The 21,797-nt window shown below is 44.9% G+C and overlaps 1 protein-coding gene across 3 annotated transcripts in view; it reads right to left on the bottom strand.

Annotated features, from left to right (window-relative positions):
• UBE3B (ubiquitin protein ligase E3B) overlaps positions 1-21,797 on the bottom strand; it is a 452,538-nt gene that overhangs the window by 65,950 nt on the left and 364,791 nt on the right. For all 3 annotated transcript variants that reach the window (XM_086943106.1, XM_086943107.1, XM_086943108.1), the window contains 3 exons: positions 11,559-11,741; positions 6,241-6,352; positions 5,714-5,806 (listed from right to left, as the gene is read on the bottom strand). In XM_086943106.1, coding sequence (XP_086799232.1) covers positions 5,714-5,806; positions 6,241-6,352; positions 11,559-11,741 — 388 coding nt within the window. The remainder of the gene's footprint in view (positions 1-5,713; positions 5,807-6,240; positions 6,353-11,558; positions 11,742-21,797) is intronic.

The following is a 21,797-nucleotide window of genomic DNA, read 5'->3' as shown; positions in this document are numbered from 1 at the left end:
GCATAACACGTTTGCATGTATTTGACTATCCATCTAGAAATCCAAAGTTTTGAGATTGGAGTTCCAGTATGGGGAGGTGAAAAAACAATGAATAATTGCTTTGTTTTCCTAAATGTCTTAGATCTCTCCATATAGTACATTAAAGCTCTTTTTACATCTAGAGTATAAAGAGCACTCTCTGTAACTGTTGCGGTAAGAAGATAGGTTATTCAATTGACTGGTTAATATGAGGAGCTGAGACTACTTTGGGAAGGAACTTTGGGTTTGTTCTGAGCACAACTTTGTTTCTGTGGAGTTGGAAGAATGGTTCCTCTAAAGGTTGTGCCTGGAGCTCACTGACACATCTGAGTGAAGCAATAGCTATTACAAATGCTACCTTCCAAGATAAGTATTTGAGTTGGTAGGAACGTGGTGGCTCAAATAGTGGCCCAATGAGCATTGTTAGTACAATGTTAAGATTACAAGATGGTGCTGGTGAAAGTTTGCATGGCATTACTCTTAAGTTCTTCCATAAATGCTTTAATGACTGGTATTTCAAATGAAGACATAAGTTGCCTGTTTTGTAGATAGGCTGCAATGGCAAGGTGTAAGCATATTGAAGTGTAGGCTAAACCTGTGTTTTGGACATTCAGGTGATAACAAATGATGGTTTGTACTGGTGCATCTATTGGTTTTACTTTTTGATGCTGGCAGTAGAGGACAAATTGTATCCATTTGGCAGCATAGTGTTTTCTGGTTGAAGGCTTTCAAGCTTCTTTAAGAATATCCATGCACTGCTGAGGCAGGTTTAGATACCAAAATTCTAGGACTTCAGGAGCCATATGGCATGGCCTTGGGAATGGGATGTCTCATTTTGCCATGGTTCTATGTGAGAAGGTCCAGGTTGAGGGGGAAGTTTCTAGAGCGGAACTTGTGAGAGTTCCAATAGTGGGGTAAACCAGGGTTGACGAGCCCAGGTTTGAGCTATTAGTAATAGAGTAAGGGAGGTTTGCCGGAGATTCTGGAGTACAAACGGAAGTAGTGGGAGAGGTGGAAAAGCTTAGGCAAAAATCCCTGAGCAGTTCATCCATAAAGCTTTGTCCTTAAATAATGGATGTGGGAACCTGGATGTGAAGTTTGGGCATTTTGCGGGGTTGCAAACAGGTCTATTTATGGGAACCCCCACATTTGAAAATATGGCAGGAGGACTTTGGGGTGGAGTTCCCATTTGTGGACTTGTTGCTGCGTCCTACTGAGGAGGTCTGCAACTTTATTTCTGGTCCCTGGTACATGTTCTGCTAGGAGGTGAATGTTCTGACGTGAAGCTAAGCGCCAGATGGTCTTGGTCTGGAAAAAGGCCGCCTCTTGGACAGGTTTAGTGAGTTCCTCCACTGCAGAGAGTGATGTGTGTGGCTGTCTACCAACACTAGATCATGCATTTGACCAGGTGACTGGTTCCATTGACGTGAGAGACATTTTTGTAGCAGTTTCATATGTAAGGGGGCATGTGGGGCTATGGCAATGCAGGATACCATCATGCCTAAAAGGCGCATGGCTGTTCTAACTGTGACTTGGAGCCCGATTTGAAACTGTTGGGCTCCTGTTTGATTGCTTTGTATTCTGGCTGTATCTGGGTACGCTAACCCCAAGTGCGCATTTAAAAAGGCCCATAAATATGGTTGAACTTGTAAAGGTTGGAGGTGTGATATTTGCAGATTTGATGGCAAACCCTAGACGGTGGAGTAGGATGATTGTCTTTTGTGTATGTTGGTTGCAAATGTGGGAGCTGTTGGCTTTTATAAGCCAATCGTCCAAGTAAGGAAATACGTGAATGTTTTCTCTGCGCAGATGTGCTGCTACTACTGCTAGGCATTTTGTGAATACCTGTGGGGCAGTGGTGATTTCGAAGGGAAGCACTTTGAATTTATATTTTTGTCCCTGGAAGACAAACCGTTGGTATATGAAAGTAGGCATCCTTTAGCTCTAATGCAGACATGAAGTTGCCTTTTTGTAGCAATATTCCTTCATGAAGGGTGACCATGTGGAAGTATTCCGACTGAATGTAGTGATTTAGGGGCCTGAGGTTGAGAATGGGTCGAAGTGAGCCATCTTTTTTGGGAATGAGAAAGTATAGTGCATATACTCCTGTTCCTTGATGCTGAGGTTGGAATGGCTCTATGGCTCCTTTGAGTAAGAGAGCTGTTATCTCTTGTTTAGCAGAGCCTGGTGTTGTATCGAAAAGTTGTGCTTGCGGAGTAGAATATTTGCAATAGTTGTGGTGAACTCCAGAGAGTAACCATGTTGTATAATGTCCAACACCCATTGATCTGTTGTAATGGACTGCCATTCTTGGAAGAATTGTTGTAGACGTCCCCCACAGGTGTTAAATGGTCGGGGGAATGTTGAGGGAGTCATTGTTTGGCGGTAATGTTTGCAGTATGGGTAGCATTTACCCGTTCGCAGCTTTTCAAATTATTTCCTCTTTAGGTACCTCTGTAGAAGCCTCTAGAGGTTGATGTTTAACCTTGGTTTTTATTTGAGGACTCGGAGGTGCTTGTTGATACAGATTTGGCACCTTGTTTGAAGTTGGCGCAACAAAAGAACCCATTAAAAGGAGGAAGATTGAAGGGCCCCCACAGATTTTGAGACATTGGTGTCCTTTTTCATTATTTCCTGGGCTGCAAAAAAGGCCAAAAAGATGCTGGCTGTCAAACAGGAGATTAAGGATTGCTTGCTGGATATCAGTTTTAATCCCAGAGACACAGAACCAAGAGTGTTTATGCAGGAGAACACTTGAGTTCACATCTCTTGCTGCAGTGTCAGCAGAGTCTAGAGCATGTGTGATAGAATTATTTGCAATTAGTTTATCCTCATTAACTAATTTATACCCCCCTTTTTATACTCCTCAGGGAGATGCTGGAGGAGCCCCTCCATTTCGTCCCAGTGTGCCCTGTCACAGCATGCTAATAAGGCTTGGCTGCTGGCAATTCATCAATGATTTGCCAACTGGGCAGCAACCCGTTTTCCAGATGCGTCAATCAATTTTGATTCTTTGTCTGGGAGAGGCGCATCTCCTGTTGTCTGGGAATGAGCTCTTTTCCTTGCATTGGACACCACTAATGAGTCAGGAGTTAACTGGCTTCTAATGTAAATTGGGTCAAATGGTGCTGCCTTGTCAAACCTTGGTGTTATATTTCGTGCTCTCACTAAAAACGTCATCAGCGTGATGCAGAACTCCCTTAAGCATTAGCAATATTGTGAGCCTTGTTGTGCAGTGGTGAGGGTCTCAAAGAGGAAGTCATCCTCGATAGGGTCCTTGTGTAAGGTCACCTGGTGGTATGTTTCAGCTCTGGCTATAAAATCTTGGTAAGCTGAAGCACTGTCCGGTGAGGATAGGCGTGTGGGGTAGAGGCTCGGACCTGTATCCCCCTGTAGGTCTATATCATAGGCATCCGAAGGGTCCCTAGGATGTGATTCCTCTCCTATGTCATCAGTCTTGTCGCTGATGGGTGAATATCTGTGAGGTGTAATATTGCCCTCCTCAGACTGTTGTGGTGAAGCAGATGGAGGAGTGGAGGTAGGGGGTGGTGATGGTGTGGGGGAGGTAGAGACAGGCATATGTAAAGGCCTGGTTGACATGTTCTTTTTTTGAGGCTGAAGAGGAGGATTAATGGAATCATTGAAAGACAGTTGTCTTTTAGATGGTGGAGGCGCTGGCGTTTGTAGAACAATGTTCTGTGTTACCATGCTAAGTTTGTAATGTTTTTTACCTTGGATCGAGCAGATCTTGCATTGTCTCGAGGATCGGCTCTAGCTGAAGGTATAACATTTCTGTGCCTGTTTCACTTTCAGTGCCGGAGTCGTAGGAGCAGGAGTGCTGTGCGATTTAAGTTTCGGTACCAAGGCTATGGTTCTACGCACCAGCTCCGATGCAGATTTTGAAGTGGTGGACTCTTCTGTAGGCCGATGTTTCTGCAACGAGCCTGAGGGCGCGGCACCCGAATCGATGGATCTGTGCACGCCATGGATTTTCTGCAGTGGCGGACCATGAGCAGTTTGGTCGGTCGGAGCAGATTTCTTGACTTTGGGACAGGGCCATGTATACTCACGGTCAGACGATCTTCGGAAGACTCCAGGTGAACTGGATGTTGTTCGGTGTTAGACTCGGATCTGGAGTCTTATAAAGAGAGGGACTCCACCAGGACTCCACCACAGCTGCCAAGGACTCTTCTTTCTGCACTTCCCACTGGACGATGATGTGTAGTCTCTGGGCTGCATTTTTAGATGCTGGGCACAACGGTCCCAAAGGGTCTTTTTGTCTGAAACGACCTGCAGGACTCACAGAAATCTTCTTGATGATCAGGCTAGAGGCATAAGTTACAGGTTGGGTGTTTGCCGATGTGGGGGTATGTGGAATGGCAGTTTGGACAAAAGTGGAAAAGAGTGCGTTCCATCAGAAGCAAATTTTCGGTTAGAGATAAACAATGTGAAAAGGCCCAGCTGGGCTTGGCCCATAGGCCGCTAAGGCGAGTCGATACATTTGATGCAGATGATTGTTTCTGTGCTCAAGATGAACGAAAAATTACATGAATGAGACAATACTGTCGAGTAAGGGTATCTACCGGTGAACCGAAGGGAACTCGAGACGATCTCAAACGAGAGAACGAGAGAATCCATCTGAACCCATTGGTGTAAAAAACAATTTAACAATGGAGTTCATACTCATGTGCAATATCACCACGCAAAGGAGTCACACAGCCTCCTGACATGAAAAAACATCTTTCAACAAAAATAACTTGCAATCATCCGAGTCCAACACTGGATGGCGGACTTATGCTAAGCATGTGTATCTACAGCCACATATGCCTCGAACATACTCTTTAAATAGAGTACAAAACTAAAACTGCACATTTAATAATTCCTGGCACTGCACTGTCCCATCATACCCGGCACAGTCTGTTACATAGTTGATTTTTTAAGGGAAACAGCGAAAGGATCCTACTAAAGATTTCATCCACAGTAGGCAGGCATGACGTTTATAGATTCACATAGGTGGCACTTGGTGATGAACTTGCATTTCCCAACAGGAACAGTGTTAGAAAAAGGAAAAATGTATTTCACAGAGGCTGCCCTGCAAATGTCTAGAACAGAAAAATTCCACAATGAGGGGGCAGGGTAGCTATTCCTGCTTTGCCTTTTGTAGAAAACTATTTAGGAAGGAAAGAAAGGCAAGGACTTATTGGTATGCTGCTACAACGAAAAACATACAATGCTCATAAGTGTGGGCAGTTTGAAAGTCACTAAGTCTCCTGGCCGAAGTAATTGACATGTTCCAAGATAAGATCTTAGAGATTGGATATATGCATGTGCTTGAAAGGTGGCCTGGTTAATTTAGACAGGGCAATATTAAGCTCCCATGGAGAAGAAAGTTAACTAATTGGGGGGTGGGAAGAAAGGAGACTTTCTACAGGCTCACAAGGCAATCATTGATAGCGACAAAACATTACGACTTTTATGCAGACAGTGATGGCATTCAAATATACTTTAATAGAACAAAGTGTGATGAATGTTTATCCAAGCCACAGAAAAGACTTCACAAACTATGTTATAACCTCAAAATATGTTCAATAGGTGCTTTTGATTTGTCATCAATTTGTTATATGGTGCCATGATATACTGGAAACTATGACATAGTCACAACGATCTTAGTGAACATAGCACAATATATTCATACCTGATCATCTGATACCTCCACACAACGGATGGAAAATGGAGGTTTGAGGTAGGCAAATCCCAGTAGTGGAGGTCTAGAGCAACTTGTAATAAACTGCAAAGAAAAACAACATTAAAGTTGGATCATTTTGCATTGTGGCTATTGGCGATTCAGGTCTGTGGAACTTGCAGTACATTTTGCACAAATAAAAAACTATGTTAATCTAGATGCAAGTCAGATGCTTGGATAAGTGCAGCAAGTACATTACTCAGCTTATGTAAGGGTAAACCAAACTACCATTGTGTTTACATGCCCTTTCTTTGACTCCCTGTGTGTGACCATTTCTGCAACCTTTTGGGAAATTATATATAAATAATGTAGGCATGAGTTGGGTACATTATACTCAAGCAAAGTACACTGCCACCCATAATCTGCACTTATTGTAACATTTTCCAGGCATAAGCCTTTCTTTGTGAATCGTCCTCTATGTGTCTTGTAGAACAAAGTATACTGTAGTTTAACTACATGCAGCAGGGCGTACTGCTTACCTTTAGGAACATGGCTCGTTCTTCTGATGTGAAATCATTGGCTAATATGTCCCAAAGCCAGATAATGACTCTGTGGCTACCATGAAAACCACCATAATACACAGTATGTCTCCTGCAAAATAATAAATGAACAGGGGAAAATGATCAAAGAGTAGGCTTTTGTCAAAAGTCTTTTCTGATTTTACGGCCTGGTGAGGTTACAAATGGGCTTGAAAAAAGGATTCAGGGCACTTGCTGCACTATTATCGTTTTTTGAAAGTTGCTTGGGTTGATTTTTGAGCGTGGTATCACCATGCCTCATTTGGCATTTGAAAAGGAGAGACTGGGTGAGCAAGGTGGTCAAGAGCCACACAACACAATTTTCAGGACTGCCATGTTTGGCACAATGTCACCACCAAAGGACTTTCGAAGTGAATTTTAAACTTCGCTGAGGGAAAAAGTCTAATTCAGTTAATAAGACTGTTTATTTACAAGAAAACCACTTTCAAATTCCATGCTAGGTTTGTGGGATAACAGTGTAAAAGGACAGTCTGAATATGCCTTGCACCCCACACAAGCTTCCTGGCTCATCAAAACATAAAAAATACATTTAAACAAAATGTTGAGGCCCAGCTTGCAATCTTGGCCCAAAGGCTTCTCTCAAAATAGGGTGCTTGTTACTATTTAAGATTGTTGCTTTTGACAAGCCTAACCACTTCCCATCTACCATATTATTTTTTATTTTTTAAACTGTTTTATTGGCGAAAAACAAACACAGCAATGCATTGAGGTTATGGCATGCATGAGGTGAACATGTATCTAGGCAGTATGAATTGGTCAATACTACATTAATAACATTATTATACATTACATCATTACCATCACAATCCTCCATTTGGAGGTGACCCATCAATAGTAAGCGCATTGTAAATTCTCATTTTGTTGCACCGCAGTTCAACTGTTGGAGACAAACATATATCTCCCCTGTATTTATTCCACATACCTCACTTGCTGTCCCAACTTTTGGGGAATGTGTTTGAAGACATCTTTTTTGGCTCTGTCAATGTCAGCTGCCCAATCACGAATACTAGGCATCGCACCCACACCCCATTTCTGTGCGATGTTGCATTTTGCAATGTACCATCCCAATGAGGCCCATGTTTTCTCGGTCTGTGTAAGGTCGGTGGCGTCCCACACATTCAGTAAGCAAGGTTTTAAGGAGGACATCAAAGTCTTACCCCCAGCCCTCTCCATTTGTTTGGTAATAGCGTCCAAATATAATCGAGCCGCTGGGCATTCCCAGATGTGAAAAAAGGTAAACTCCTGCGACATTGTCGGAGACAAAAGAGATCTGTCTGTCTCCCCATTTTGACCAAGATGCCCGCATCCAGATATTCTCGATGCAGGATTTTCAGTTGGACCAGACGCAGTCTCATGGGGATGGCCACCTCTCTAGGGGAGGTCAAGGCATCACACCAATCATTCTCCTCGAGTACGCCCAGGCCCACCTCCCAGTGTTGCCGCAGATGCGCTAAAGGGTCCAGACGGTTATTAATCAATTTTTTTGTACATGAGGGATATGGCTTTTTTATTCATGGGATCCAATAGTAACCTGTCTTCCAATGGAGAGGCCTCGGGAAGGGGGTCATCTTTTGGCAGCACTGCTTTGAGTGCGTGGCTGATCTGTAAATATCTAAATGCTTCGGTCTGTGCGAGCTGGTATTTCTGCTGGAGGTCTGTAAAAGTGGCTAGTCTCCCTGAGATCCACAGATCCCCAACAGATGAGATGCCGATCAGGTCCCACTTATCAAACCCAGGGGAGGCACTTAGATGACCCAAGAAATCGGGCTCCCATAGTGGTGTAACACGAGTAATTTGATTGTGCCAACCCATTTGTTTATTGACCCTATGCCAAGTTTCAATTGTGTGCACAGTAGGTCCGGTGAGGTTTAACTTTCGGGGGTTTGTGTATAATGCCCTTCCCCATGAGCCACCGGTCAGTGCGAAAGTACAGATCCTCATGATTCCCATATGCCCACCTATTGATCGCAACTAACTGAGATGCTTGATAGTATAACTTGATACCAGGTAGTGCAATGCCCCCCTCATACCATCCCGCCAGTAGTTTTTTCATGGCAATCCGTGGTGCACAGCCGTCCCATAGGAGAGCGCGCACAGCATTATCGATCTTAGTGATGTAGGAGTTAGGGATTTTATTGGGGGTGTTCTGCAAAACGTAAACAAATTGCGGCACTGTCAGCATTTTAAAAAGGGCTGCACATCCCAACCCTAGCGATTCTTTACATGGACTGGCTGGAGACCAATACCATCTTGTCTCCCAGCAACCCATTCCACCAAGGGTTGCATACATGGAAGAGATATATAGATGACATTTTCCTTATCTGGGGTGGTACACCAGATGAACTTCAGGGACTCCTACACTGGCTCAACAATAATTGCAATGGGCTCACATTTACCTTATCCCACAACAGACAAAATATCTCATTTCTAGACCTTAATATCCAACACCAAGGGGGTTCCCTATATACCTCATTGTTCCGTAAACCCACGGAAAGAAATACCCTATTGAGCTATGACAGCTGTCACCCTAGGGCCCTAAGGGACAGCTTGCCATATTCTCAGTTCCTAAGACTGAGAAGAAATTGCTTCAAAAAGGAGGACTACTTCTGTGAGGCCAATACTCTATCTGAAAAACTGAGAGCAAGAGGCTACCCTAGGCGCCTTATAAAGAACTCCATGAAAAGAGCCTGGTACTGCCCCCGTGAAACACTTCTCGAGCCTAAACCTAAACAACCTTCTGACAAACTGGTCTGCGTAACTACCTATTCCCCCATCTCAAATCGTGTCAAGCAATATATAAAAAAGAACTGGCATATCCTGAACTCAGGCCCATTGAACTGGGATACCCCACTCTTTGCCTTTAAGAAAAATAAAAACCTTAAAGATCAGCTGGTAAGGGCTGCATTGCCAATAGTAAGAAATACCACACTGCAAGACCTTTGGCAATTACCACCGCTCCGTGGCCACTCCAAATGTGGCACTTGTGTTGTATGCGACTATTCTATAGATGGTAAAGAATTTGTTTATAAAAGTGTGAGAAATGTACTGAAAACGTTCACCAATTGTAACAGCTGTAATATCATCTATGCTATCTTCTGCCCGTGCAATATGATATACGTGGGCCAAACGAAACAGAAAATCAAGTTAAGAATATCCCAACACCTGAGCAGTGTTCGCTGTAAAACGCCCTATGCCCCGCTGGTTGAACATTTTCAGGAGAAAGGGCACACGGAAAATGACATTCGCTGGACCGTGATTTTTCAGGTTACACTCCCATCCAGGGGTGGTGAACTTACGCATTTATTGAACAGAGAAGAGCTCAAATGGATTCTGAAAACTGATAGTCTGAATTCAGTGCTAAATCTGTAGGATGAATGGACTGCCTTGATCTAGTTTGGTTTCTGAGTCAGTTACTTACTGTAATTTTGTGATGTTTTATATGTAACTATGTTCCCTTGATAATGGCACATGCACTTCACTTGGGCACTTCACTGCGATTATAACCACCTTCTCAAGATGGCCGCTGAGCCCAAGTCCATCCTTTATGTCTATGTCCTTATTCCTTACAAGGGTTTGGCCAATCAGCACAGTCTATATTGGCTGCTCACTTCCGCCTCACCAGCACGCCAGGAATCGCTCCTGCCGACCGACTGACCCGGTAAGCTCGCTCTCTATTCCCTCCTTCACGCACCCCCTGGCCCCACTATTGTGCTCCAACTTTGTCCTGACGCCTCGGTTCCTTTTAGGTTCCCGACGGACCTCATCCTTCCGCGGACTCACGTGCCCGATTCTGGTAAGAACTCGCGATCTTGCTCCCTCAATAATTATTTTTAAACCTTCACTAAGCACGTTATTTTACCTAACAATTCCTCCGCTTTTGAGGGTGTGCTATCTACTACATCCTACTGCGGTTCCTGATTGTGGACTAACGGTAAGCGGGTGCTGGTTGTTAATTGATCCCTGCTCCGTACGTCCAGGCTAGATGTTGCTCCCCGAGCGCTATGCATATTTTTAGTTTATTAACTGCGCCCCATGCACCTTCGGTTCTGCCGAGCCCTCAATTGGGCACGCATCACGACCTACACCTGACACAACCCGCACTCCGGTTTGCACAATTCTAGCGACAGGTCAGACACTCGGCTTCACAAATCAAATGACGGGTCGGACACCCGGCTTCACACGTCATGTGTTCCTGCCCATTCACTTTCTCAACCACTCGATTGTTATCATCACCACTCGATCCTTATGAGCAGCTTGACATCAACGTAAAATGGAAATTGATTGCTCTAAGTACTGGGCAACTCACACCAGCATGCCCATTTGCGCCACCGTGCAGCCACCACTTCCTCTGAACTCGATCTGCTTGTGAATGTAGCACTGCACTTATCACTACAAGTCACCTGGTTTTTGAATTGCCCTTTAAACCATTGTCCTTTATGTATATAATTCCCCCCTTTTTTTCCCCACTTGTTTCTAGGCATTTAGAGGCTAAAATTTGTTAAGGCTTTCACTGAAATGTCCTGATGATGGCCCCCGTGATTTACTAGGGGGTCCGAAACGCCGTCGACTTACTGAGCACCTAATACTAAAACAAGATAACTATGTGTACAACTGTATTTATGACAGATAACGTGCTTTGCCTTAAGAAGCCCTCCTTCGCTCTCTATATCTACCTTTGTACCCGCTCTGTTAGTGCTGGGCACAGGCTTGTGTTCCACACTGGCTGAACTGTGGAAGGTACTCTTTGTGTTATATTGAACTATATATTAAGTAAACCTTGAAGACCGCTGTCCGGCTGGACATGTCACTCACAATATAGATTGACTCTGTCTATATTTTATTCCTTTCATATAATTTCTGTATGCATGGGACCTATGTTGCATGTACAAAGTATGTTCCCCGAGGTCCCTGCTGACTGATTTGGGCCCCTTGTTGTTGTTAACAGCACGTCCCAAAAGAGCATCTACCTTATTTTTAACTTTATTAAGATTTTTTAAATTAAGTTATCTCTTGTATTTACAGCCTAACTGGATTTACAACATAAATAGTAAGAAAGAAAATTAAACGTTTGAAAAACTGTTCTTTCGCTGCACATTTTTATGGAGTAGACTCAGAAACAATCATTTTCGGAATGTAACATTCTTCCACCAACCAAGCTTGTTTTTTTTGGGTTCTAGAATGTTAAATTGCCAAAATAAGTAAAGTATTCCCAAAATGTTACTCTTAATATTGTCTTACGAAGCAAAAATCTTTCTTACTTTAGGTCTTCCAAATCAATTTCTGCATTATCGCCAGAGATAAGCCGCTGCAGTTCGGGTGCTGAAAACATACGAATCCATTCGGGCTTGATGATTGAACGAAATCCACTGATAAGTGCAGAGCCTTGATTTTTGATTTGGGTATGCATCCGAAAATGAGCCATAAGATGGATGTAACTGATCCTGTTCAAAGAAAATAAAAAAGGTTAATTGTTTCCCAGAAAAGTGAGTTTGATTCACAACTTTTACAATAAGCATTATTAATCTGTAGGAGTTACTGAAAATGAAAACCATAAATAATATTTTCAGTAGTAATTTTCAGTATTTATTTCCGCATATAAAACTTTCCATCATATCATTTATTTTTTGGAATAGCACCACCTTTAGAATGTTCTGTGTAGCTTTTGAACATTTTCTTGTGTAAAACTAGCACGTTTTGAATTAATAAAACAAATAAAATCATAAACTAAACAAAATCACATTAAAAAGTTCAAAGTTAATGAAACCTACACATTATTGTCAAGTTGCTGACTTCTTTCATGTGGCATGGGAGTGCCCACTTTGTAAGCAATTCTGAGAATGACCTGTACGGAATATAGTAGACATTATTCAGAGACAACTGGATGATAACCCACAGTTGGCTATACTATTTCAGATAACTAAACTCCATACAACACAGCACAATTTGTTAAGGAGGCACTCCAGAACCCAAAGGTGAAACACTTCACTAGATGAGCCAAACACCACTTAATCATGCAACATGGGTACTAGACCTTGCTTTTTGTAATAAAGAGAAGAAAGTTACTGAAATTAGGTTGTTGGTTGAGCGGGGTGAAACCCTACTCAAGCAGCAGTGACAATCCTTGTCAGGGGGAACAACAAAAAGTAACCAAATTAACCTGTGCTTAACCCTCTGGTAGCTTGGCACAAAAGCAGTCATGCTTAACTTTGACGCAATGTGTAAAGTATTTATACAGTACACAAACAGTAATAAAGTGATAACACAACAGCAGAAATATCCCACACCAATTTAGTAAAATAGAGTAAAAGTTAATAAATTATTTGACATCAAAACGGCAGAAATCCAACCAGTAGAACTGAAGATATGCAGTTTTAAAGATATAGTTCAAAACAGTGCATAGAAGCACAAAGGGCCAACTTGGTCGCACCACACAAGGACAAAGTCACAAGTTACGGTCGACTGCGATGGAGTGCATGCCAGCTGCATGGACCAGGTTAGGCTCTCTATGAACTGTACGTTATCTCCTGGATGTGCCAGGTAGCGTTGGTTCCGAGGAGCGTTGCAGGGTCTTGACTCAAGTTGTGTCAGTTCCTATCAGGAGCTGCTTGGCAAGTCTGCGTCAAGTAGAGACAGTTCCGATGGGGAGCGGTGAGGTCTTCAATTGTAGATCATGCATTGAGTTGCGCCACAGTGCGTTGGTTCCACTGAGGCGCTCTGAGGGCTGCGTAAGGTTCCGATGCATTGCGTTAGCGCTGATGGGAACCGCAGCTGGGCTGGCAGAGCACACCTTTATCCCCACTTCCAAAGGTCCAGAAGTGAGCTGAAGAGTGGGTCTGAGGGCCCCTTTTTTAGGTCTCGGTAATATCCGGTCTGCCGAAGGCAGACCGGATGTCCGAGAATTATTGTCTCTTAGTGTGGCAGCTTAAACCCGCCTCCCTCGTCGTCTCTCCTCCATTGGCTGGCTTCCTAAATGGAGGCAAGCCATTGGAGGAGAGAGCCACCACGCCAATTTAGCTCCGTCTCTTTCGGATTCGGGGGCGTAAGTTTTGCTGTTCTTTAGCTCGTGACGTCGTCCGTCACTCAGGACAGCAAAACACGCCCCCGAATCCGAAAATTTTCGGCCGCCATTTTTTGGGTTGTTTTTAGTGGTGCCCGAACGGTGCAGAAGTTGCCCTGCTGCCGGGCGGAGGAGATGAGGCTTTGCAATGGCACCTCCGGCTCAACGCTGCCGCAACATCCGTGGTGCAAGGAGTGTTTTGCCGGGTAAGCATGCCGCTGTTTGCGGCTCTCAGGTAAGCCATCTTGTCTCTGTTTGTTGTCTAATGCTTGGTTTTGCTCCTTTTACAGGTCTCCCCCGGCCCGTGGCCGTCCCGTGCAGCGTCGTGCAAGGAGTGTTTTTCCGGGTATGCATGCGGCTGTTTGCGGGTCTCAGGTAAGCCATCTTGTCTCCGTTTGTTGTCTAATGCTTGGTTTTGCTCCTTTCACAGGTCTCCCCCGGCCCGTGGCCGTTCCGTGCAGCGCCATGCAAGGAGTGTTTTGCCCGGTATGCATGCGGCTGTTTGCGGGTCTCAGGTAAGCCATAGTGTCTCTGTTTGTTGTCTGATGCTTGTTTTTGTTCCTTTTACAGGTCTCCCCCGGCCCGTGGCCGTTCCGTGCAGCGTCGTGCAAGGAGTGTTTTGCCCGGTATGCATGCAGCTGTTTGCAGGTCTCAGGTAAGTCATCTTGTCTCTGTTTGTTATCTAATGCTTGTTTTTGTTCCTTTTACAGGTCTCGCCGGCCCGTGGCCTTTCCGTGCAGCGTCATGCAAGGAGTGTTTTGCCCGGTATGCATGCGGCTGTTTGCGGGTCTCAGGTAAGCCATCTTGTCTCGGTTTGTTTTCTAATGCTTGTTTTTGTTCCTTTTACAGGTCTCCCCCGGCCCCTGGCCGTTCCGTGCAGCGTCGTGCAAGGAGTGTTTTGCCCTGTATGCATGTGGCTGTTTGCGGGTCTAAGGTAAGCCATCTTGTCTCTGTTTGTTGTCTAATGCTTGGTTTCATTCCTTTTACAGGTCTCCCCCGGCCCGTGGCCGTTCCGAGCAGCGTGGTGCAAGGAGTGTTTTGCCCGGTATGCATGCGGCTGTTTGCGGGTCTCAGGTAAGCCATCTTGTCTTGGTTTGTTGTCTAATGTTTGTTTTTGTTCCTTTTACAGGTCTCCCCCGGCCCGTGGCCGTTCCGAGCAGCGTGGTGCAAGGAGTGTTTTGCCCGGTATGCATGCGGCTGTTTGCGGGTCTCAAGTAAGCCATCTTGTCTCTGTTTGTTGTCTAATGCTTGTTTTTGTTCCTTTTACAGGTCTCCCCGGCCCGTGGCCTTTCCGTGCAGCGTTGTGCAAGGAGTGTTTTGCCCGGTATGCATGTGGCTGTTTGCGGGTCTCAGGTAAGCCATCTTGTCTCGGTTTGTTGTCTAATGCTTGTTTTTGTTCCTTTTACAGGTCTCCCCATGCCCCTGGCCGTTCCGTGCAGCGTGGTGCAAGGAGTGTTTTGCCCGGTATGCATGCAGTTGTTTGCGGGTCTCAGGTAGACCATCTTGTCCCTGTTTGTTATCTAATGCTTGTTTTTGTTCCTTTCACAGGTCTCCCCCGGCCCGTGGCCGTTCCATGCAGTGTCGTGCAAGGAGTGTTTTTTGCCCGGAATGCATGAGGCTGTTTGCGGGTCTCAGGTAAGCCATCTTGTCTCTGTTTGTTGTCTAATGCTTGTTTTTGTTCCTTTCACAGGTCTCCCCCGGCCCCTGGCCGTTCCGTGCAGCGTCGTGCAAGGAGTGTTTTGCCCGGTAGGCATGCAGCTGTTTGCGGGTCTCAGGTAAGCAATTGCGGGTCTCAGGTAAGCCATCTTGTCTCGGTTTGTTGTCTAATGCTTGTTTTTGTTCCTTTTACAGGTCTCCCCCGGCCCCTGGCCGTTCCGTGCAGCGTCGTGCAAGGAGTGTTTTGCCCGGTATGCATGCGGCTGTTTGCGGGTCTCAGGTAAGCCATCTTGTCTCTGTTTGTTGTCTAATGCTTGTTTTTGTTCCTTTTACAGGTCTCCCCAGCCCGTGGCCGTTCTGTGCAGCGTCGTGCAAGGAGTGTTTTGCCCGGAATGCATGAGGCTGTTTGCGGGTCTCAGGTAAGCCATCTTGTCTCTGTTTGTTGTCTAATGCTTGTTTTTGTTCCTTTCACAGGTCTCCCCCGGCCCCTGGCCGTTCCGTGCAGCGTCGTGCAAGGAGTGTTTTGCCCGGTAAGCATGCAGCTGTTTGCGGGTCTCAGGTAAGCCATTGCGGGTCTCAGGTAAGCCATCTTGTCTCGGTTTGTTGTCTAATGCTTGTTTTTGTTCCTTTTACAGGTCTCCCCCGGCCCCTGGCCGTTCCGTGCAGCGTCGTGCAAGGAGTGTTTTGCCCGGTATGCATGTGGCTGTTTGCGGGTCTCAGGTAAGCCATCTTGTCTCTGTTTGTTGTCTAATGCTTGGTTTCATTCCTTTTACAGGTCTCCCCCGGCCCGTGGCCGTTCCGAGCAGCTTGGTGCAAGGAGTGTTTTGCCCGGTATGCATGCGGCTGTTTGCGGGTCTCAGGTAAGCCATCTTGTCTTGGTTTGTTGTCTAATGTTTGTTTTTGTTCCTTTTACAGGTCTCCCCCGGCCCGCGGCCGTTCCGTGCAGCGTCGTGCAAGGAGTGTTTTGCCCGGTATGCATGCGGCTGTTTGCGGGTCTCAGGTAAGCCATCTTGTCCCTGTTTGTTATCTAATGCTTGTTTTTGTTCCTTTTACAGGTCTCCCCCGGCCCCTGGCTGTTCCGTGCAGCGTCGTGCAAGGAGTGTTTTGCCCGGTAAGCATGCAGCTGTTTGCGGGTCTCAGGTAAGCCATCTTGTCTCTGTTTGTTGTCTGTAGCTTGTTTTTGTTCCTTTTACAGGTCTCCCCCGGCCCGTGGCCGTTCCATGCAGTGTCGTGCAAGGAGTGTTTTGCCCGGTATGCATGCGGCTGTTTGCGGGTCTCAGGTAAGCCATTGTGTCTCTGTTTGTTGTCTAATGCTTGTTTTTGTTCCTTTCACAGGTCTCACCCGGCCCGTGGCCGTCCCGTGCAGCGTCCTGCAAGGAGTGTTTTTTGCCCGGAATGCATGAGGCTGTTTGCGGGTCTCAGGTAAGCCATCTTGTCTCTGTTTGTTGTCTAATGCTTGTTTTTGTTACTTTCACAGGTCTCCCCCGGCCCCTGGCCGTTCCGTGCAGCGTTGTGCAAGGAGTGTTTTGCCCGGTAAGCATGCAGCTGTTTGCGGGTCTCAGGTAAGCCATCTTGTCTCGGTTTGTTGTCTAATGCTTGTTTTTGTTCCTTTTACAGATCTCCCCCGGCCCCTGGCCGTTCCGTGCAGCGTCGTGCAAGGAGTGTTTTGCCCGGTATGCATGCGGCTGTTTGCGGGTCTCAGGTAAGCCATCTTGTCTCTGTTTGTTGTCTAATGCTTGTTTTTGTTACTTTTACAGGTCTCCCCCGGCCCCTGGCTGTTCCGTGCAGCGTCGTGCAAGGAGTGTTTTGCCCTTTATGCATGCAGCTGTTTGCGGGTCTCAGGTAAGCCATATTGTCTCTGTTTGTTGTCTAATGCTTGTTTTTGTTCCTTTCACAGGTCTCCCCGGCCCGTGGCCGTTCCGTGCAGCGTCGTGCAAGGAGTGTTTTGCCCGGTATGCATGCGGCTGTTTGCGGGTCTCAGGTAAGCCATCTTGTCTCTGTTTGTTGTCTAATGCTTGGTTTTGCTCCTTTTACAGGTCTCCCCCGGCCCGTGGCCGTTCCGTGCAGCGTCGTGCAAGGAGTGTTTTGCCCGGTATGCATGCGGCTGTTTGCGGGTCTCAGGTAAGCCATCTTGTCCCTGTTTGTTATCTAATGCTTGTTTTTGTTCCTTTTACAGGTCTCCCCCGGCCCCTGGCCGTTCCGTGCAGCGTCGTGCAAGGAGTGTTTTGCCCGGTAAGCATGCAGCTGTTTGCGGGTCTCAGGTAAGCCATCTTGTCTCTGTTTGTTGTCTAATGCTTGTTTTTGTTCCTTTTACAGGTCTCCCCCGGCCCGTGGCCGTTCCATTCAGCGTCGTGCAAGGAGTGTTTTGCCCGGTATGCATGCAGCTGTTTGCGAGTCTCAGGTAAGCCATCTTGTCTCTGTTTGTTGTCTAATGCTTGTTTTTGTTCCTTTTACAGTTCACCGCCGGCCTGTGGCGGTTCCATGCAGCGTCGTGCATACAGTGAAGTCTCAGGTAAGCCCTCTTTATTTTCTTTCTTATGTAATGCGTTTTTTTAAATTATAACTTTACACCATTTCGCCTCTTAACATTTTTTTTAAAGTTAACCACTGTTTTGGCCTTTGTCGAATATACTGTTAACTGTTTTTTTTTTTTTTTAGTTTTGTTGAATCTGCGACAATGCTATCTTTGCGGACATTGGCGAAGCTTTTGTACTGTCGGTCGGGTTGCGTTAAGTTCCTGGTAAGTGTATTCAATTTTATTTTTTTCCTATCTTCTACTTACTATATAGTATTTTATTTACGTTATATTTTTCTATGCTTTTATGTATTTGTCCTGCTTTTTTTGCTCACTTCATGTGTATTTTTTTTTTTTTTTTTTTTTTTTACAGGTCTACCCTGGGTCGTGTCGTCTTCGTGCACTAGCGTGCACAAATTGCTTTGTTTGGTATGTATGCTGTACTTTATGGCCACAGGTAAGCCCTCTTTTCTTTTTTTATGTAATGCATTTCATGGCTTTAATAACCTTACCCCCTCGTTGCTTGTTGGTTTATTCTGTATGGAAAGCGGTTACATTGCCTATATTCATCCTTTTTATAGTGAAAAAATGCACGCGTTTTACCTAAATATTAGTCCTGGTTCTGAGGCGACCCTAAGATATAATTTTTCTTTCTTGATTTGGGAATGATTAGAGGCCTGTGATTTTATTTCGGGTCATTCTTTTATTTCAGTGCCATTGTGAGAGTAGGTTCTTCTTAAACATGCAATATACATTCTTCAAGTGAAGAAATTTATGGGGTGCGTGTGCTTTAGCTATTTGTCCTGGCCCTCCCGCCCCATTCACCGATCAGAGCACTTCAGGTGCAGCCATTTGATAACATCTGATTATCTCCAGAAAGGGGTCTGCAGTCGCCCCGCTCTGCAAGAATGGCCAGCAGCTCCATGCACTGCCCTTCTCGTGCTCTCCCCTGTCTCTACATCACCGAGCACAGCCATTGGCCACCCCAGTAGTACTTCTTGGTGATTGGTTTGTGATCTGTCGGGTGGCGGCAGGGAATTGACAGCCTCGCTATGTGGACTTTGCAACACCAAACAGAGGCCTAATATCCCTTTGGAATGGTTACCTTGGAAACACCATCGTTAATTTGCCATATCCTTACTTGAGCTTTGATCCGAGAGAACTGACTAGCATCATTATGTTTTCATTATTAGTGTCTTATGAGCCAGTTTTGAAATAATTATAGGCTAAGTATGACAGAGTCGTTTGTTGCGTCTACTGTCTTTTATTTATTTTGTTGTTACCAAAGCCCTTCGTGGAAACTAGCCTTTTTCTGAAGTAAATGTTAGCCATTAGCGCAACCCTGCTTAGCTAGAAGGTAAGGTTGGCTGCCACCAACTGTGTGTTGACGGGGAAGGATGTGTAATAATTTACACACTAAATAGTACATAACAAGAGGTACGCAGTTTATAAAATCTGTGTGGGCATAAACCTTCGGTTTGCTGAGATGTTTGACAATTTGGCTGATGTTCTAGGAGTACCGAACATTCTGTGCAACATTTGGGATTTGCAAATGTACATTTTATAATTCTGGAGAATCCATGTGGTGTTTCACCAATTTTCTTTATAATTTCTTTCCCATGGAAAACATTTTACTATGTAAAATATTATAAAATGGGGGTTTTCATGACCTCTTCCCACACTTTCTGTGCTGCCTACTCTTGTATTGTTAACCCTAGGCATACATTGGAAGTGCAGAAAATTGTGTTCAAAGTTTTGCAAAGGTTTGCGGTTATACCCAAATCATAGGCTTCATGGCTGTACATTCTATATGCATTGCACACATCTATGACATTCGGGTGAGACCACCTACTTCCCCTCCCTAGGGTGTCGCTTTCAACTGCAGAAAATCCACAGATCTCGCACATTGTCTGCATTTATAGCTGCACATGTGAGTACCCGCAGATCCTGACTTATCAGTATTCTGATTTTACTTGCACAAGTGCCACATTTCCCTCACATGACTTTTAGTTATGTGCGGAAGCGGTCGCCACACTTTCAGGTCAGATGTATGTCCTCATTGTTTTAACAGGGTGGAATATGTGTAGCGGTTAGAGGACCAACGTGCGTATTGAAGCACTACAAATCACACCCGTTTTCCATAGTGGGCTCCGTTGTTAGGGCAGCCTGTACCTCTGAGAGGTCGGTAGGGTTGGGGTAAAAGAAGCAATGGGGGGCCAGGTCGAGCATGCCTGTACCTCGCCCAGACCCAAAGGGCTTTTTTCCGATATCTTGACGGGTCGTTCCCCTTTCATATAAGACTCTTCAAGTCTGAGAGACACTGGCTATGGGGTGACCGAATCTCTCACACTTGGGTAAATTAGAGAAGGTTTTCGAGAGGAGTGTGGCCAAGGGTGCTGGGGTTATGCCATGCGTTTACACAATGCAATAGGTATGACATATGCAAAAAAAAGCTAATGCCAATAGAAATGACAATGCCATTTATTTAGGGATACAAAAAAGATACAAAAATAATGAGCAATACCAATAGCTCTACCTATAATATTGCCGAGACCATTGCATTGTAAATGCTTGTTTAAACCTGGTGTCCACTTTGAAGTGAGGAAAACTTATAGAATTTCACATTACAGACGTTTCTGGAATTTCTTGCCTTCCTGCTCTGGTCTAAGTCTATCGGAGGGCAAAATAGGCTAGTGTTAAGTCCTTTGTGTGTCAGCTGTGCAAGTGCCTTTGAAGTGCAAGCCTGGTAGGTGACAGCTATGCCCCCGCCATTAAGCCAGGATGGCCCAGGTTGCCAACACCCAGACCCTCTATTATGATGCAGTCTTGGCGGAATACATGCAGGCAAACTTCCAACAACACCTAGTCATGTGACGCAGGAATTTTACCATGTTTAAAGGAGAGAGAACAAGCATTTTAGCGCTAGTTATCACTGGTAGAGAGTGCAGTGTCCTAAAAATCAACCAAAATGGGTTCAGAAAATAAGAGCGTGAAGGCAAACAGTTTGGGAATGACCCTGCAGAGAGGGCCGGGTCCAACTGTTACAATAAATTGGCACACACGATGTTGGCTAGGCAAATAGTAGGATTATAGAAAGAACATGATGGCAGCTACAGAACAGAATGATGACACAATGGACGTAAACAATGAGGTGTATGAACAAAGAGACTATTCTCATATCAAGGCACTCGGTCATGAGATGCGAGATATTGACAGTAGCCGCCCCGTTTCTAAGCAGGAAGGTATAAATTTGCTGCCGGGCTGATGTAACGTTTTGTCAATGTTATATGCGATAGATGCTTATCTGATTCACTCTGTGATAAAATAAAAACCTAATCTTAAATAAATTAAAAAAAACTATAAGAGTAGATTACAAAAATACACCGTGTTCTTATTACACTACAAAAATAGACTGAAGTTCACACTATTTTCACCTTTCTAAATATACCATATTACATCAGAAGAGTCATAGAAAATGACGGGACAAAACGTATTCTCAGTGGTAATTAATGTTATGTATGAGAACGATTGACTAATAATACCCGATTACCAAATTTAACTTGCGCATAAGTTCCTATTATATAGTACAAGAGGTGATCAGGTAAGTAAGTTAAAGTTCACTAGCGGACAGCAGCATTTAATTGTGCAACCATTACAGTGACAAAGGTGAAAACGTGACTCCAGGTCTGCCACTGCAGCTTGGTAAGGCATCTACCAAATTGCCAAATCAACATGGCAATATAAGTACTCTTGCCAAGTCAAAACCTTCCTTTGCAATATTAATAACACCCCATAGGGAAGGATTTGGTAGCCCTCAGGGCAGGGTGCTAGATATTAAAAAATAAGGCATGTTCCTCTTGTGTTTGACATGCTCAGATAGTGAAAACTCGAAATTGCCATTTTCACTGTAGTCAGGCAAGTAGCCCTATTGGCTAATCGAGTTTCACTAACCCATGCTATAAGCATTATGTTCCATATGGGACCACCAAATATGACACTTTTGGGCATCAAATAAATTGCTGCATTAAACCGGACTCATTGATAAAGTTGTATTGGAAGGAAGTTATAAAGCAAAGGTGATTTAAGACTTTGTTGCTTAAACCTCTGCTAGCCATTACTGACTGTTTGCAGATGTTGTCTACCGAGACCACAGGCTGCCACCTGCTAGGAAGTGTGAAGCGGTCACAGGAACAGGGAAGAAAGGGAATTGTTGGTGGGAGAAGGTGTGACTTCCTCTAGCAGGATGACTACCGGGTGGTGGCCACAGAT

This window comes from Lissotriton vulgaris, chromosome 11, assembly GCF_964263255.1.
Source record: "Lissotriton vulgaris chromosome 11, aLisVul1.2, whole genome shotgun sequence".
In the NCBI taxonomy this organism is placed as follows: Eukaryota; Metazoa; Chordata; class Amphibia; order Caudata; family Salamandridae; genus Lissotriton; species Lissotriton vulgaris.
Note: the sequence above shows the minus strand (reverse complement) of the source record. Positions and strands in the feature narration are given on the sequence as shown.